The sequence below is a fragment of the Gossypium arboreum genome, chromosome 6 (genome assembly GCF_025698485.1).
Source record: "Gossypium arboreum isolate Shixiya-1 chromosome 6, ASM2569848v2, whole genome shotgun sequence".
Lineage (NCBI taxonomy): Eukaryota > Viridiplantae > Streptophyta > Magnoliopsida > Malvales > Malvaceae > Gossypium > Gossypium arboreum.
Window position 1 is genome coordinate 1,378,718 of NC_069075.1, and position 15,171 is coordinate 1,393,888.

General features: G+C 30.7%; 3 protein-coding genes across 3 annotated transcripts; all 3 read right to left on the minus strand.

Moving 5' to 3' along the window:
- Positions 1 to 2,567: 2,567 nt before the first annotated feature.
- LOC108458750 (shikimate O-hydroxycinnamoyltransferase-like) lies at positions 2,568 to 4,706 on the minus strand. Its single transcript, XM_017758149.2, has 2 exons — positions 4,572 to 4,706; positions 2,568 to 3,577 (listed from the first exon to the last, which is right to left on the minus strand). Exon 2 carries the CDS (start codon positions 3,481 to 3,483, stop codon positions 2,740 to 2,742), a length of 744 nt encoding a protein of 247 aa, XP_017613638.2. The 5' UTR covers positions 3,484 to 3,577; positions 4,572 to 4,706; the 3' UTR covers positions 2,568 to 2,739.
- Positions 4,491 to 4,976, minus strand: LOC128279341 (shikimate O-hydroxycinnamoyltransferase-like). Its single transcript, XM_053029784.1, has 2 exons — positions 4,572 to 4,976; positions 4,491 to 4,514 (listed from the first exon to the last, which is right to left on the minus strand). The coding sequence occupies exons 1-2, from the start codon at positions 4,974 to 4,976 to the stop codon at positions 4,491 to 4,493; spliced, it is 429 nt and encodes a 142-aa protein (XP_052885744.1).
- Positions 4,977 to 8,922: 3,946 nt separating this feature from the next.
- Positions 8,923 to 11,367, minus strand: LOC108459974 (shikimate O-hydroxycinnamoyltransferase-like). Its single transcript, XM_017759366.2, has 2 exons — positions 10,834 to 11,367; positions 8,923 to 9,981 (listed from the first exon to the last, which is right to left on the minus strand). Exons 1-2 carry the CDS (start codon positions 11,239 to 11,241, stop codon positions 9,052 to 9,054), a joined length of 1,338 nt encoding a protein of 445 aa, XP_017614855.1. The 5' UTR covers positions 11,242 to 11,367; the 3' UTR covers positions 8,923 to 9,051.
- Between the last annotated feature and the right edge of the window lie 3,804 nt (positions 11,368 to 15,171).

Sequence of the window (15,171 nt, forward strand, 5' to 3'; positions counted from 1 at the left end):
CTAATGTATTCTTCAGTATACTGAATATTGATTCTTCCAACTGTACGCTTATCAAAATCGAATCAACAATTATTTTATTTGGTGTCAATATAATTTTATGAAACATCGATATCTATCTCCTAAACAAATACCGAAATCAAATTTTTCAAGTCCATATTCGAATCTCACGATCCTCAAAAATCAAATAAAAAATCTGCCTAAAGCTCCACCAAATTACTTCATAAAATTAAAGAAGAAAAAAGAAAAAAAAAGAAATGGAAATTTTATGCGCAAAGTCCCTCCCCTAAAATAAAATTACTTCATAAAAACGAACCAACAATTGTTTTTGGTTTATGCGCAAAGTGCCTCCCCACCTTTTTAATGTCTAATTTATATATAAAAGAAATTAAATTAACCCAAAATAAAAATAAATGCTAGAGGGATGCGTGTGCACTTGACTGCACTTGACTTGATCATGGACTAGGTTTAGGTTAGGTTGATACAAAATTTTAGGTCTATTTTCTAAGTCTAGTCTCAGCTTGATTGAAAAATTGGCCTAAAAATTTGTCAAGTCCAGTCTAGATTAAAATTGCTAAACTTGAGCTCAGCCCGATACTTCTATGTTAAATTTTTTAAATTGTTTTTTACATAAAATAAAATTTTAAAACTATAATACATCAACTACACTAAAATTAGTAAAATAAATATTTCTCAACAAATTAAAAATACATTAAAAAAGCCTTTAAAATAGTAGCAGAATTAACGAATAAAATAAAAATTATACAATATTTAAACAACAACAACAATAAAATCGTAGTAATATAATAGCGAAATAGTAGCAAAACAATTGATTTGGGCCAGGCCCGAGTGAAAAAAAACTCACCCAAGGCTCAGCCCATTTAGAAAATAAATTTTTTTTTGTCTAAACTTATTTTTCGAATTTATATTTTTATCCAAATAAAACTACTTTTTAAACAGACCTTCAAGCCTAAATGATAAATAGCCTACCCATAATGAGGTCTAGTGTGCACTAATGCGCCTCCCCTTCCTTCACGCCTCCATTCAAGTTCTCATGTTAAATCTTTTATGCAAGTCAAGTATCCTCTCATTTCTCGACACATTGGATAAAAATTGTACCAAAAAAAATTGATTGATTAAGTGTTAAATTAGATAAAATACACGTCCAAAATTAATTAAATTAAATAATAAAAATATGTCAATTAAGCGCATTATCGATTATTCTATCTTTTATAATTGTAAAATTAAACGAATGATTAAGATTTTTAAATAAAATAATACAGGACTCGATGGCTCAAAATTAAAGTATATAGACTAAAATCATGTTAGATAAAGTATTGAAAATAAACTAAAATTTAATATTTTGATAATAAAAATGATTGTATGAAATAGAGACACCAGCGTCATCATGTATCACTTACAAATTATTTAATGTTATTTCAGATTTTTATGTCATTGACACATAATTTTAATAAATTTTTAACTTAGACCCTAAACTCTAGACTTTAAATCTTGAATCTTAAATCTTAGACTCCAAACCTTAAACCCTAAACCTATGGTCCAGGATGTAAGATCCAAGGTTCAAGTATAGGATCAAATGTTAGGGTTTAAGGTCTACGGTCTAGGGTTTAATGTTCATTCAGGCTAAAGGATTCAAAGTTCAATGATCAGAGGGAAGGGTTTTAGAGTCTAGAGTTCATGGTCCAATGTCTAAGGTTTAAGTTATAAAAATTACCAAAATTATGTATTAATGACATGAAAAAAAGATACTGAAATGACATTAAATAATTGGTAAAAGATATAGGATGATATAACATCTCTGTTTCAGACAATCCTTATCCATTTTTCATGTTAAAAATGTTATCAATCATATATTTATGCCTACTTGTGTACGATATGTTGGTTTTCTTCTTGCTCAATTTGTATTAATATAGCACTAATTTCTCCGTCCTCCATTGTTTACCTCTGAAACAGTAAAAAGAACATAGCAAATGATCGATGCTGTTTGGAATTGACATTGTTTTTTGGGTTCATTTGTTACAAGTTGTTTTTCTTCTCAAGGCTTTAGCTTGTCAATGTATCAACCACATAAGGTTAAAGTTAAGATCATGAATACCCAGGCCATCTAATCATTCCGTATTATAGCTCTTGCTTCTTTTCTGCTTGAATTATTATTAGAGTTGTGTGATTTGAATCCTGTTTAATCCGGTCAGAAAAGTTTAAAGTACAACTTACTTGTTAAAGAAATAAAATAAAATTACAAAACTGAGGGATATGTGGGGGCGATCTTCTATTAGACATTGATTATAAAAAGGTTGTTTAATTGTTAAAATGTGTAGTAAAAAAAAACCTCTTGCATTATTGTTTTTCAAACATTAGTGATTTTTTTCTTCTCTTTGTGGTTTTTTTTCCTAATTAGAGTTTTTTAATGTAAAATCTATATATTTTTATTTTTCTTTGTTATTGCTTTGTGATCAATCCTACTGCTATTACCGACGTATATTATAACAATTACGAATTAAAAACCATCAGCCAGGCCAGCTTAGAAGGTAAATTTCAAATAAACAGGATTCAAACAAAGTTTTAGCTAAATAAACAGAAGTAGAAGATTTATAGGTTTATACATATATTGATAGAGGGAACAAACAACTAATATCGAGCTTTGATTTTGTCAAATGACTTCAAGCCTTCGTATAGATGTTTCTCGAAGAGTTTCATATGAGCAGTCTGTAGGCATGCTAGCTACCAGTGACAAGCTCCATCATCTGTTGGACTTGGTAGTGTGTATATTTTTCCTTCATGGACAACGTTTGCTGGACCCATGTATATTGGTCGACCCCATCCAAAATCTGCATCATATATAGACAGTCGTGTCCATTTGTTGATACTTAGGTTTGGGCACTGGTAAATGTCTGGTTCTCTCCTGGAAACTGTTGTATCTGGCAGTGTTTCTAGGTAGTCTACAGCTGATCTTAGATACTCATTATTCATCCTTTTCAATGTTCCATGAACTCGTTCTAGGGTATTTACAAACGGTTCTGATTGGAGATTTCCAGATAGAGCTATTAATGAAGCCAAAAACATTGCATTGCCCACGTACGTTGATGGGAGGGGAGGATGTAGTCTGGGACGTCCATTAATTGGCATGTGTAACTTGGTTGGCTGATCATATGAGAGGCCTCGAGCTTTAGTTGCACAGCGCCATATGTATGCAGCTAGAATGGTGTAGGTGCTGTAATTGGTTTTGTTTCCACGTTCCCGGGACTTGGCTTTTAGGTTATTAAGTTGATTTTGTGTGATCTTGAAAACAGATACATTGGAGGGTTTATGATTATTAGGGTCAAGTGACGTAGTGGTGTTTAAGGAAGGAGGTGGGTCATATTCGAGATGATGAAATCTAGGGGTTGGCGGCACTCTTGCTCGGAGAAGGGTTCGGTCATGATCAATAAGTGGTGGCATGCTAATTTGGGGCAAGCCTTTTGCCATTTCAGACCAACTATTGATGAAATGAAAGGCCGTTGTTCCATGTATGATGAGTTGCTATTCCAAGACAGACTCCACCGCATTTTAGAGTAGTTACCTAGCAAAATATACACACAACAATTAACGTTTTTAAGCAAAAATATTATGATTTTTTTTTCAAAATTGACAAAAAAAAATTAATTATAAAAATAATCCAAGTGCAAAATTTTTTACAAGAATGATCTATTTTTTTACAGTAAAAATCAGTGTCATCGTTCCAGTTGGCGGCGCCATCCCATGTTTTAAATAAAAAATTGGATGCGGCCAGACTCATTGAGGCACCATCCTATGTTTTAAAAAAAACAGATGCCGCTAGACTTGGCACCGGTGTCACTTTGTAAAAAAGTATCAATACTTTATTAATGGTAATAACATCAACAAAGTATTGCTACTTTCGGTTCAGTTTCACAGGAAAGTGCTAAGAGTTCTATGGTGGTGGCTTAGCAGTGAAGAAGATGAAACTGAAACCCTTTTTCTCTTCAATAAACCTCACGTTCGACTCGTTTGTAATAATCTTGTAATCCTGTTCTTAGCTTTGATTAATCTTGTTCTCAGCTTTTCTTCGGTGAGGGTTATTACAGTTTTTTCGTTTAAAATGTCGTTGTATCCGACGGGCTAAAATGATTACTACAGATGAGAGGTTCACTAAAGAGCAAAAGGTTTCGGTTTCATCTTCTTCACTACTAAGCTACCACCATGGACCTCCGTAATTAGCACTTTCTTGTAAAGATGAACGGAAAGTAGTTATACTTTGTTGATGGTAATGCCTTTAACAAAAATCCCGGTATCACCAATGAGTCTAGCGGCATCAATTTTTACGGTAGAAAACAGGAAATTCTCATATAAGATTTTATAAGTGGGTGATTTTCATAATTAATGTGAATTTTGAAAAAAAGCCATATATTAACTTCTTAGCTGATAGCTTAGTTTTTCTTGTGCTTTAACTTCAGTATCAGGCTGTCTGAGTTTTCTCATGAGAGCTTATCCTTGGTCTCCTACTGCAAGTAACAGTTATCATCTACAATAAGATAATAGTTTGTTCATTCACTTACCTGAGCCATAAGCGGATAAGAACTAATATCTCCAGAGTAATCAGCCGTGGGAACCAGTTTCCTCAGTTTTGAGCAGCGAGTAAAACCGTCAAGATCATCCATGGCCGATGTAGTTTCAGCTTCTATCCACAGAACACCCTCTGCGTTGCATAATATCTCAAGCCTACCATTTTCATCACGTCCCAACCTCCCAGCCATAAGATAGAATTGCACAAGAGTCTTGCTTAAAGCCTCCTGTAGCACTTGAGGCTTGAAGAAGTCAGAGGAGCCATTTGGTTTGTAGAAAAACAGCAAAGGGGCATGGAATGTTGTCATCACCACGTCCAGATTTGAAATCCATTGCCTTTCTTTAGGAGTATCTTGAGCAGGGCGTATCATGCTCCATCTCTTTACACTAACATCCATTGATGTTCTGGGAAGAGGCAAACCAGTTGATGAAAAACTGACAGAAGGGAAAGTCAGAAAGTCTCCGGCTATCTTAAGCAAAGGCGAGGGGCTCTTCTCGGGTTTTTTTTATAAAACTAACCCAAATTTTGTAAAAAATTACGAAAATACTCAATTTCTACTGTTTGTCGGTGCGGCCTGATGGTAAACTATAAAAACAATAGCTTATGTTTAATTTATATTATATTTTATTCATTTATATTTAAAATGTTATGATTTAGTTATTTACGTTATCGTTTTATTAAGAATTAATCATTCTATCATTAAACTTTGTTACCTCTCTAATGACGGTCCTACGTAACAGTCTAAATTAAATTTATTTAATTAAAAACCTATTTTCATCCCAATAATTAGACATCATAGTTGATATTTAAAATCCATTTGTACTATCACATAGGACTATCATTAGAGAGGTAACAAAGTTTAACAGTAAAATGACCACTTCATAATAAAATAATAATATAAATAACTAAAATGTAACTTTTAAACATAAGTAATTGAAATTTAATATGAGGTAAATAAAAGTAATTATTACTATAGTTTACTAAGCTTGAGTTTGGATGGGTGATGCGTGATATTTTTACATATTTAAATGTAAAAATAGGTTAAATCCTGCTATTAGTACTTGTGCTATGGGCAAGTTGTAAATTTAGTCTATTAACTTTAATTTAATCATTTTAGTCTGTATATTTTTCTAATTTTAAAATCCCAATCTTGATCTAAAGGATAACCATTAATACATTAAGTTTTATTATTTTCAAAATCTTATACATCAAAAATATTATCATATATGTAATATTATGTCAACTTGTTAAAATTTAAAAATTCAAAAATATAAGAATTATGAATGATCAAATTAGAGAACGTGGAATAACTTTATACTGTGTACAAGATTAACGACATAAATTAACAAACATATTTAATTACTACTCTTTGTGGATGATTAAAATTTTAAATGCTAAAAAGTATAAGGATTAAAATTGACTTTTTTAAATATAGAGATTAAATTTGTAAACTACTTATAATACAGGGACTAATAACAGAATTTGGCAAATAAAAAATTGAAGACAGGCGATCTATACTTTACAAGTCATTGAAAGATGATAAAAGAGTTGACACGTGCGGACAATAATTGGCAAAAGAAATCAGGTGTAAAAAAATCATGTGGTTTAGAATTAGATTCTAATTTCGATTTGATTGATTTAATTAATTTAATTAAATAAATTATTAAAAATATTTAAAATAAAAATTGATTTGATTGGTGGATTTAACCAATTTGTGAGATAATTAATCCTCTTAATTAATTTTCAATTTGATTTAATCTAATATCAATAATTGTGATTTAAGCTCAAAAGTCATTTTGAGAATTTTATTAATTTATTTTTGTGTTTTTTTAAACATTTTTATATTAAATTTAAAATATGTATTTTATCTTTTATACGATTAATATTTTAACGATTCAATTGTTATATTTCATATTCATTCAAATAAATTATCATTATACATGTCAAATTTGATATAAATTAAAAAAAATAACTATTTATTTTATATAAAAAACTTTCAATAGTTCAATATATACAATATTTTAGATCAATATGGCGAAATATCGAATAAGTTCAAAATTTACATGCATATCAAATATAATTATATCGATAAATTTAACAATTAGATCGTTAAAATATTACCAAATTTGTTACCAATCCACTAATGGCTTGCTTGGCCTTGTCACTAGCCCATTAAGTTGTAAATGTTAAATTTTGAAAGCACCTATCACTTCGTGGATATTTGGTATATTCTTAACTGTTTCATTTTATATTTATTAGTTTTTATTGATAATTTCAAGGTAAACGTGTCATGGAGATTTTTGTATTAAAAGTTAAATTGTATTTTACCCCATTTATTTTAAAAATTGACAAATTAGTATCTCTATATAGATCAAAAAGTAAACTGGTACTTTCTAGTAAAAATTTCATACATTTCTAGTATTAAAACTTTTTTACTAGTGTTTGGGGGTACCAAAAACTTCAATGGGGCCAAGAGGAAGTGCGTAAAATACACCATTAGTCACTAAATTATGGGAAAGTTTTTAGTTTGGTCACTAAATTCAAAAATTTTCACTTAAGTCACTAGGCTATTAAGTTGTTTTTTAAGTTCCGTTAACGAGCTCCAAGTAAGGATTCGACAATCGATACGATGGGTCGGTACCCATCAATGAGTAGAAAAACATACATTAGATCTAAATTGATTTGATGGTCAATGTTGGAAATCAGTAGGGGTGTTCAATCGGTTAACCGACCCGAATTACCATTAACCGAATTAACGGACCCTTTTAAACCCTTAACCGTTAACCAAACTGAATTTTTTTTCAAAAAAAATTAACCGAACCGAACTTTTTCGGTTAATCCGGTCGGTTAACCGAATTAACCGAAATTTATATATATATTTTGTTTAAAACAAGTATAAAACATATCAAAAATTAACTGACTTAACCGACCGATTAATTTGTATTTCCAAAAAATTAACCGAACCGAACGAATACTTATATATTATAATATTATTTATTAAATTCGGTTAATTCAGTTAACCAACCGATTTCGAACCGAATTAACCGTTAACCGAACTTCCAAAAAATTATTAACTGACCCCCGACAGAATTAATTCGGTTAACGGACCGATTAACCGAATTCGGTCGGTTAACCGAATTAATTCAGTTTTACCCGAAATTTGCACACCCCTAGAAATCAGAGCAAAAAATGTTTGAATTTTGATTTGCAAATTTGTGACGACCAAAGTTGTTACTTAAAAATAGAAAATGAACGGTAGAAGTGAAGGAAAAAGTGAGTTTTTAATTGATGCATGCACTGTGAACAGAGAAAGTCATATAACATCAATTTTAACAATCTAATGACTTAAAAGAAAACTTTTGAATAGTTCAATAACCAAATTATAATTTTTTAATTAAGTAACCAAAATGAAAATTTACCCATAAATTTTGTATTTTTCAAGTTTTATTTCACTTTAGGTAAATCAAATATCGTAAGTGAGTTTGATACAAACTTAATTTAATTTAAAATTTTGAATATATTTCAATTATTCGGTATTTGTTTTAATATGGTTATGGACAAATAATTTAAGGTGTTGTCAGAGTTTTTTTATCTAAATCCCGTTTGATCCAGTCAAAAAAATTCGAGGTACAACTTATTTGTTAAAGAAATAAAATAGAATTGCAATTTTGAGGGATATCTGGGCAATCTTCTATTAGACATTAATTATAAAAATATTATTTAGCCGTTAAAATGTATGTAGTCAAAAAAACCTCTTGCATTATTGTTTTTATTCTTGCTAAATTTGTATTAATATAGCACTAATTTCTCCGTCCTCCATTGTTTACCTCTGAAACAGTAAAAAGTACATAGCAAATGATGCTGTTCGGAATTGACATTGTTTTTTGGGTTCATTTGTTACAAGTTGTTTTTCTTCTCAAGGCTTTAGCTTGTCAATGTATCAACCACAAAAGGTTAAAGTTAAAATTATGAATACCCAGGCCCTCTAAATCATTCCGTATTATAGCTCCTGCTACTCCTTATTAGAGTTATGTGATCTAAATCTCATTTAATCCGGTTATAACTCACTTGTTAAAAAAATAAAATAGAAATACAAAATTAGGGATGTGTGGGGCGATCTTTCTATTAGATGTTGATTATGAAAAGGTTGTTTAATTGTTAAAATGTGTAGTAAAAAAAACCTCTTGCATTGTTGTTTTTCAACATTAGTGAATTTCTCCTCTTTTATCTATGGTTTTATTTCCCGATAAGAATTTTTCACATAAAATCTGTGTATTTTTATTTTTCTTTGTTATTGCCCTTACGATCAATCCAACTACTATTACCGAGGTATAGTATAATAATTACCAATAAAAAACCCATAGCTTAGATGGTAAATTTCAAATAATCAGGATTCAAACAAAGTTTTAGCTAAAGGAACAGAAGTAGAAGGTTTATAGGTTTATACATATACTGATAGAGGGAACAAACAACTAATATCGAGCTTTGATTTTGTCAAATGACTTCAAGCCTTCGTATAGATGTTTCTCGAAGAGTTTCATATGAGCAGTCTGTAGGCATGCTACCAGTGACAAGCTCCCATCATCGGTTGGACTTGATAGTATGTATATTTTTCCTTCATGGACAACGTGTGCTGGACCCATGTGTATTGGTCGACCCCAACCAAAATCTGCATCATATATAGACAGTCGTGTCCATTTGTTGATCCTTAGGTTTGGGCACTGGTAAATGTCTGGTTCTCTCCTGGCAACTGTTATATCTGGCAGTGTTTCTAGGTAGTCAACAGCTGATCTTAGATACTCATTATTCATCCTTTTCAATGTTCCATGAACTCGCTCTAGGGTATTTACAAACGGTTCTGATTGGAGATGTCCAGATAGAGCAATTAATGAAGCCGTAAACACTGTGTTGCCCACGTACGTTGATGGGAGGGGAGGATGTAGTCTCGGGCGTCCATTAGTTGGCATGTTTAACTTGGTTGGTTGGTCATATGAGAGGCCTCGAGCTTTAGTTGCACAGCGCCATATGTATGCAGCTAGAATGGTGTAGGTGCTGTAATTGGTTTTGTTTCCATGTTCCCGGGACTTGGCTTTTAGGGTATTAAGTTGATTTTGTGTGATCTTGAAAACAGATACAGTGGAGGGTTTATGGTTATTAGGGCCAAGTGACGTAGAGGTGTTTAAGGAAGGAGGTGGGTCATATTCGAGATGATGAAATCTTGGGGTTGGGGGCACTCTTGCTCGGAGAAGGGTTCGGTCAATAAGTGGTGGCATGCTAATTTGGGGCAAGCCTCTTGCCATTTCAGACCAACTATTGATGAAATGAAAGGCCGTTGTGCCATCAGTCAAAGTATGATGAGTTGCTATTCCAAGACAGACTCCACCGCATTTAAGAGTAGTAACCTAGCAAAATATACACACAACAATTAACGTTTTTGAAGCAACAATTAACGAGAATGATCTATTTTTTTACAGTAAAGTCAATGTCACCATTCCCATTGGCAGCACCATCCCATGTTTTTTAAAAAAAATTGGATGCTGCCAGACTCATTGGGGCACCATCCCATGTTTTAAAAAGAAATTTGGATGCCGCCAGAGTCATTGGTGGCGCCGGTGTCAGTTAATAAAAAAGTGTTGATACTTTCTGTTTAGTTTCACAGGAGAGTGCTAAGAGTTCTATGATGGTGGCTTAGCAGTGAAGAAGATGAACTGAAACCCTTTTTCTCTTCAATAAACCTCTCGTTCGACTCGTTTGTAATAATCTTGTAATCCTGTTCTTAGCTTTGATTAATCTTGTTCTTAGCTTTTCTTCGGTGAGGATTATTACAGTTTTTTCGTTTAAAATATCGTTGTATCCGACGGGCTAAAATGATTATTACAGATGAGAGCTGGTTCACTAAAGAGCAAAAGGTTTCGGTTTCATCTTCTTCACTACTAAGCCACCACCATGGACCTCCGTAATTAGCACTTTGTTGTGAAGATGAACGGAAAGTATCTATACTTTGTTGATGGTAATACCTTTAACAAAAATACCGGTGTCCCCGATGAGTCTAGCAGCACCAATTTTTACTGTAGAAAACCGGTGATTCTCATATAAGATTTTATATTAACTTCTTCTTAGCTGATAGCTTAGTTTTTCTTGTGCTTTAACTTCAGTATCAGGCTGTCTGAGTTTGCTCAGAGCTTATCCTTGGTCTCCTACTGCAAGTAACAGTTATCATCTATAATAAGATAATAGTTTCTTCATTTACTTACCTGAGCCATAATAAGCGGATAAGTACTAATATCTCCAGAGTAATCAGCCGTGGGAACCAGTTTCCTCAGTTTTGAGCAGGGAGTAAAACCGTCAAGATCATCCATGGCCGACGTAGTTTCAGCTTCTATCCACAGAACACCCTCTGCGTTGCATAATATCTCGAGCCTACCATTTTCATCACGTCCCAACCTCCCAGCCATAGGATAGAATTGCACAAGAGTCTTGCTTAAAGCCTCCTGTAGCACTTGAGGCTTAAAGAAATCAGAGGCGCCATTTGGTTTGTAGAAAAACAGCAAAGGGAGATGGTACGTTGTCATCACCACGTCCAGATTTGAAATCCATTGCCTTTCTTTAGGAGTATCTTGAGCAGGGCGTATCATGCTCCATCTCTTTACACTAACATCCATTGATGTTCTGGTAAGAGGCAAACCTGTTGATGAAAAACTGACAGAAGGGAAAGCAGAAAGTGTCCGGCTATCTTAACTCTTAAGCAAATCATCATAGGCCAATAATTGCATTTTAAAAAATTTTAATTTGCTGAAAAAGAGTGCAGCAGGTAGCCACCAAATTTTATATTTTTCAATTTTTGTTCTATTTCCATATTAGGTCTATGTACTTTTAAAATTAAATTTAAATAACCCTTAAAATTATAGGAAGAACAAAAATAAATTTTTTATTTTTTATTTTTAAAAATAATAAAATTAAAATATTATATAAAATTATTATTTAAATTACCTAAATATATCTTTCAAAAAATTTTCTCGAGTTTATCTAAATTTAAATATGCTAGGGAATGAATTGAAAATGTTTAAAAAAATACAACCATTGGCCGATGGTGGGGTCGGTGCTGTCAGTGTGTCTGACGGCACCTACATATACTATAGAAATCAAATCATTTACGTACATAATTTTTATGTTGGCCATTATCGTAATTAATAAAAAAATTGAATTACTTAAAAAAAAAGAGCCTATCTTCTCTATTGGGAGGCAGTGGATGGATGATTTTTTTACATATTTAAATGTAAAAATAGGTTAAATCTGGCTATTAGTACTTGTGCAATGTGCAAGTTGTGAATTTAGTCTATGTACTTTAATTAATTTGATCATTTTAGTCCCTATATTTTTCTAATTTTGAAATTCCAATCTTGACCTAAACAATAACCATTAAACTCATTAAGTTCTACTATTTTCAAAATATTATACGTCAAACATATTATCATATATGTAATATTATGTCACTTGTTAAATTTTAGAAATTTGAAAAATATAAGAATTGTGAATGATTAAATTGGAGAATATAGAATAAATTTATGCTTTGTACAAGATTAGTGACATAAATTAACCAAGTATATTTAATTTCCACTCTTTGTGGATGATGAAAATTTTAAATGCTAAAATGTATAAGGATTAAAATTGACTATTTTTTTTAAATATAGAGACTAAATTCGCAAATTACTTATAGTATAGGGACTAATAACAGAATTTGGCAAATAAAAAAAATTGAAGGCAAGCTATCTATACCGTACACGTCATTGAAAGATGAGAAAAGAGTTGGCACGTGCGGACAGTAATTAGCAGAAGAAATCAGGTGTAAAAAAATCACTTGACTTTGATATAACAAAATAATGTAATGAAGTATTTAAAAATTGGTATAAATTATTAAAATATTTAAAATTGAAAAATTTATCTGATCCGTCGATTCGCTCAATTTGTGAGATAATTAACTCAATCCTTTATTCCAAATTAATACTTTAATTAATTTTCGATTTAACTTAATCCAGTTTCAATAATTGTAATTTAAATTCAAAAGTCTTTAAAGATTTTATTAATTTATTTTTATATTAAATTTAAAATATATATTTTATTTTTATATAATTAATATTCTAATCATTCAACTATCATATTTTATATTCTATTCGAATAAATTATGCATGTCAAATTTGATCTAAAATAACTCTTAATAGCTTAATATATACAATATCTTAGATCAATATGATAGAAATATCGAATAGGTTTAAAATTTTACATGTATATTAAGTACAATTATATCAATTAATTTAACAGTTAAATTGTTAAAATATTACCAAATTTGTTACCCATCCACTAATGGCTTTGTTCGGCCTTGTCACAACCAAATTAAGTTGTGCATGTTAAATTTTGAAGACACTTATCACCTCGTGGATATTTGATATATTCTTAACTCTATGATTTTATATTTATTAGTTGTTATTGATAATTTCAAGGTAAACGTACTATGGAGGTCCTTATACTAAAAGTTAAATTGCATTTTGTCCCATTGATTTTAAAAATTGGCAAATTAGTCTCACTATGTAGATCAAAGAGTAAACTGATACTTTCTATTAAAATTTTCATATATTTATACTATTAAAACTTTTTACTAGTGTTTGGGAGTACCAAAAACTTCAATTGGACCAAGAGGAAGTGTGTAAACCACACCATTAGTCACTAAATTATGGGAATATTTTTTATTTGGTCACTAAATTCTAAAATTTTTATTTAAGTCACTAGGTTATTAAGTTGTTTTTTTTTTAAGTTTGGCCGACAAGCTTCAAGTAAGGATTCGACAATTAGTACGGTGAATTGGTACCCATTGATGAGTAGAAAAACATACCTTAGACCCAAGTTGTTTTAATGATCAATGTTGGAAATCAAAGAAAAAAAATGTTTGAATTTTGGTTTACAAATTCGTGACGTCCAAAGTTGTTTCATAAAAATAAAAAATGAACCGTAGAAGTGAAGGAAAAAGAGACCATTCAATCCGTGCATGCAATGCAAATAGAAAAAGTCATATAACATCAATTTTAACAGTCCAATGACTTAAAAGAAAACTTTTAGATAGTTCAATGACCAAATTATAAATTTTCAATAAAGTGACCAAAACAAAAATTTATCCATAAAATTTGCATTTTCGAGTTCTTATTTCACTTTAGCTAAATCATATATCATAAGTGAGTTTGATCCAAACTTAATTTAATTTAAAATTTTGAATATATTTCAATTATCCAGTATTGTTTTAATATGATTATGGACAAATAATTCGAGGAATTCATGATTGGGCTTGGTCTAGTTTGGATTCTAAAAAAATCTTAACTCAAGCCCAAGCTTAACCCAACTTGTTATAATAACATTTTTTTATTGTTTAAAATTTAATAAAAAATTTATTTAAATTTAACTATAAAAATATATTAATATTATTATTAATGTAAATTTATTTTTTATATTTCATTATTTTTAAAGAGTAAAACAAGCTAAACCAAATCATACGAGAGATTAAAAATTCTAAATTGACATCTGACTAAAAAATTATCGAAACCCAGTGGGCCATAAAGCCTTTGCATTATGTAATTAATTTGAAGGTGTAATGATTATTTGGTCCTTTAACTTTATAAAAAATTATTTTAGTTATTCGTTTAAAATTTTATATGTTTTAACTCTTGAACTTACATTATTTGTCAAATCATCTCAAAATAGATGACGAAAAAAATTAATATTTGTTAATTTTCTTGATGTGGCATTCATATAGCAGTCCATATATATGTCATATCATCAATTAATTTTTTTAAAAATAAAGAATATTATATATTTATTATTTTTAAAAAATAAATTATTTGTTGATAGGCCCAGGTTTGGTCTGGTCCAAAAAATGGGCCTAAAATTTTTCCCAAGCCCAACCCAAGTATAGATGCTAAACTTGTAACATTCCGAAATAGGGCCTAAACGGAACAGTGGTTGCAAAACCACAAATTCAGGGTAAAAAAAATATATATATATTTTTTATTATTATTTTGAGGTTCATGGTATGATTACATGATTGTGTGAAAATTTCGTGATAAAATTCTATGCATAAAGTGCTTAAATTGAGGTTAGGGACTAAATCGAATAATTTGCAAAACTTGCATTCTAGAAGTTTTAGTATGAAATTATTTTGGAATATTAATTAGGAGATCTTAAATGGTAATTTGACCAATTTTAAGTTCATGGACAAAATTAGGACATGGAAGGAATTTTTGAAAGTTTAGTAAGGAGGGCATTTTGGTCATTTGGTTATTAACATTAATAAAAGGTAAAAAGATGATAAAATTGTATCATCTTCTTCAAGTTACCAGCAGAACCTTACCTCTCTCCATAGCTGGGGTTTCTTCAACTTTCAAGCTTCATAGTAAGTGATTCCAAGCCCGCTTTTAATGATCTTTACGTTTTGAAGTCCCTAGCTCGATAAAGCTTATGCTAGCAATAATTTAAGTTAGGAATCAAATTTGGAAAAATACCCATAGGTGAAATTTATGTATTTTGATGTTTTATGATGGAATATGAGG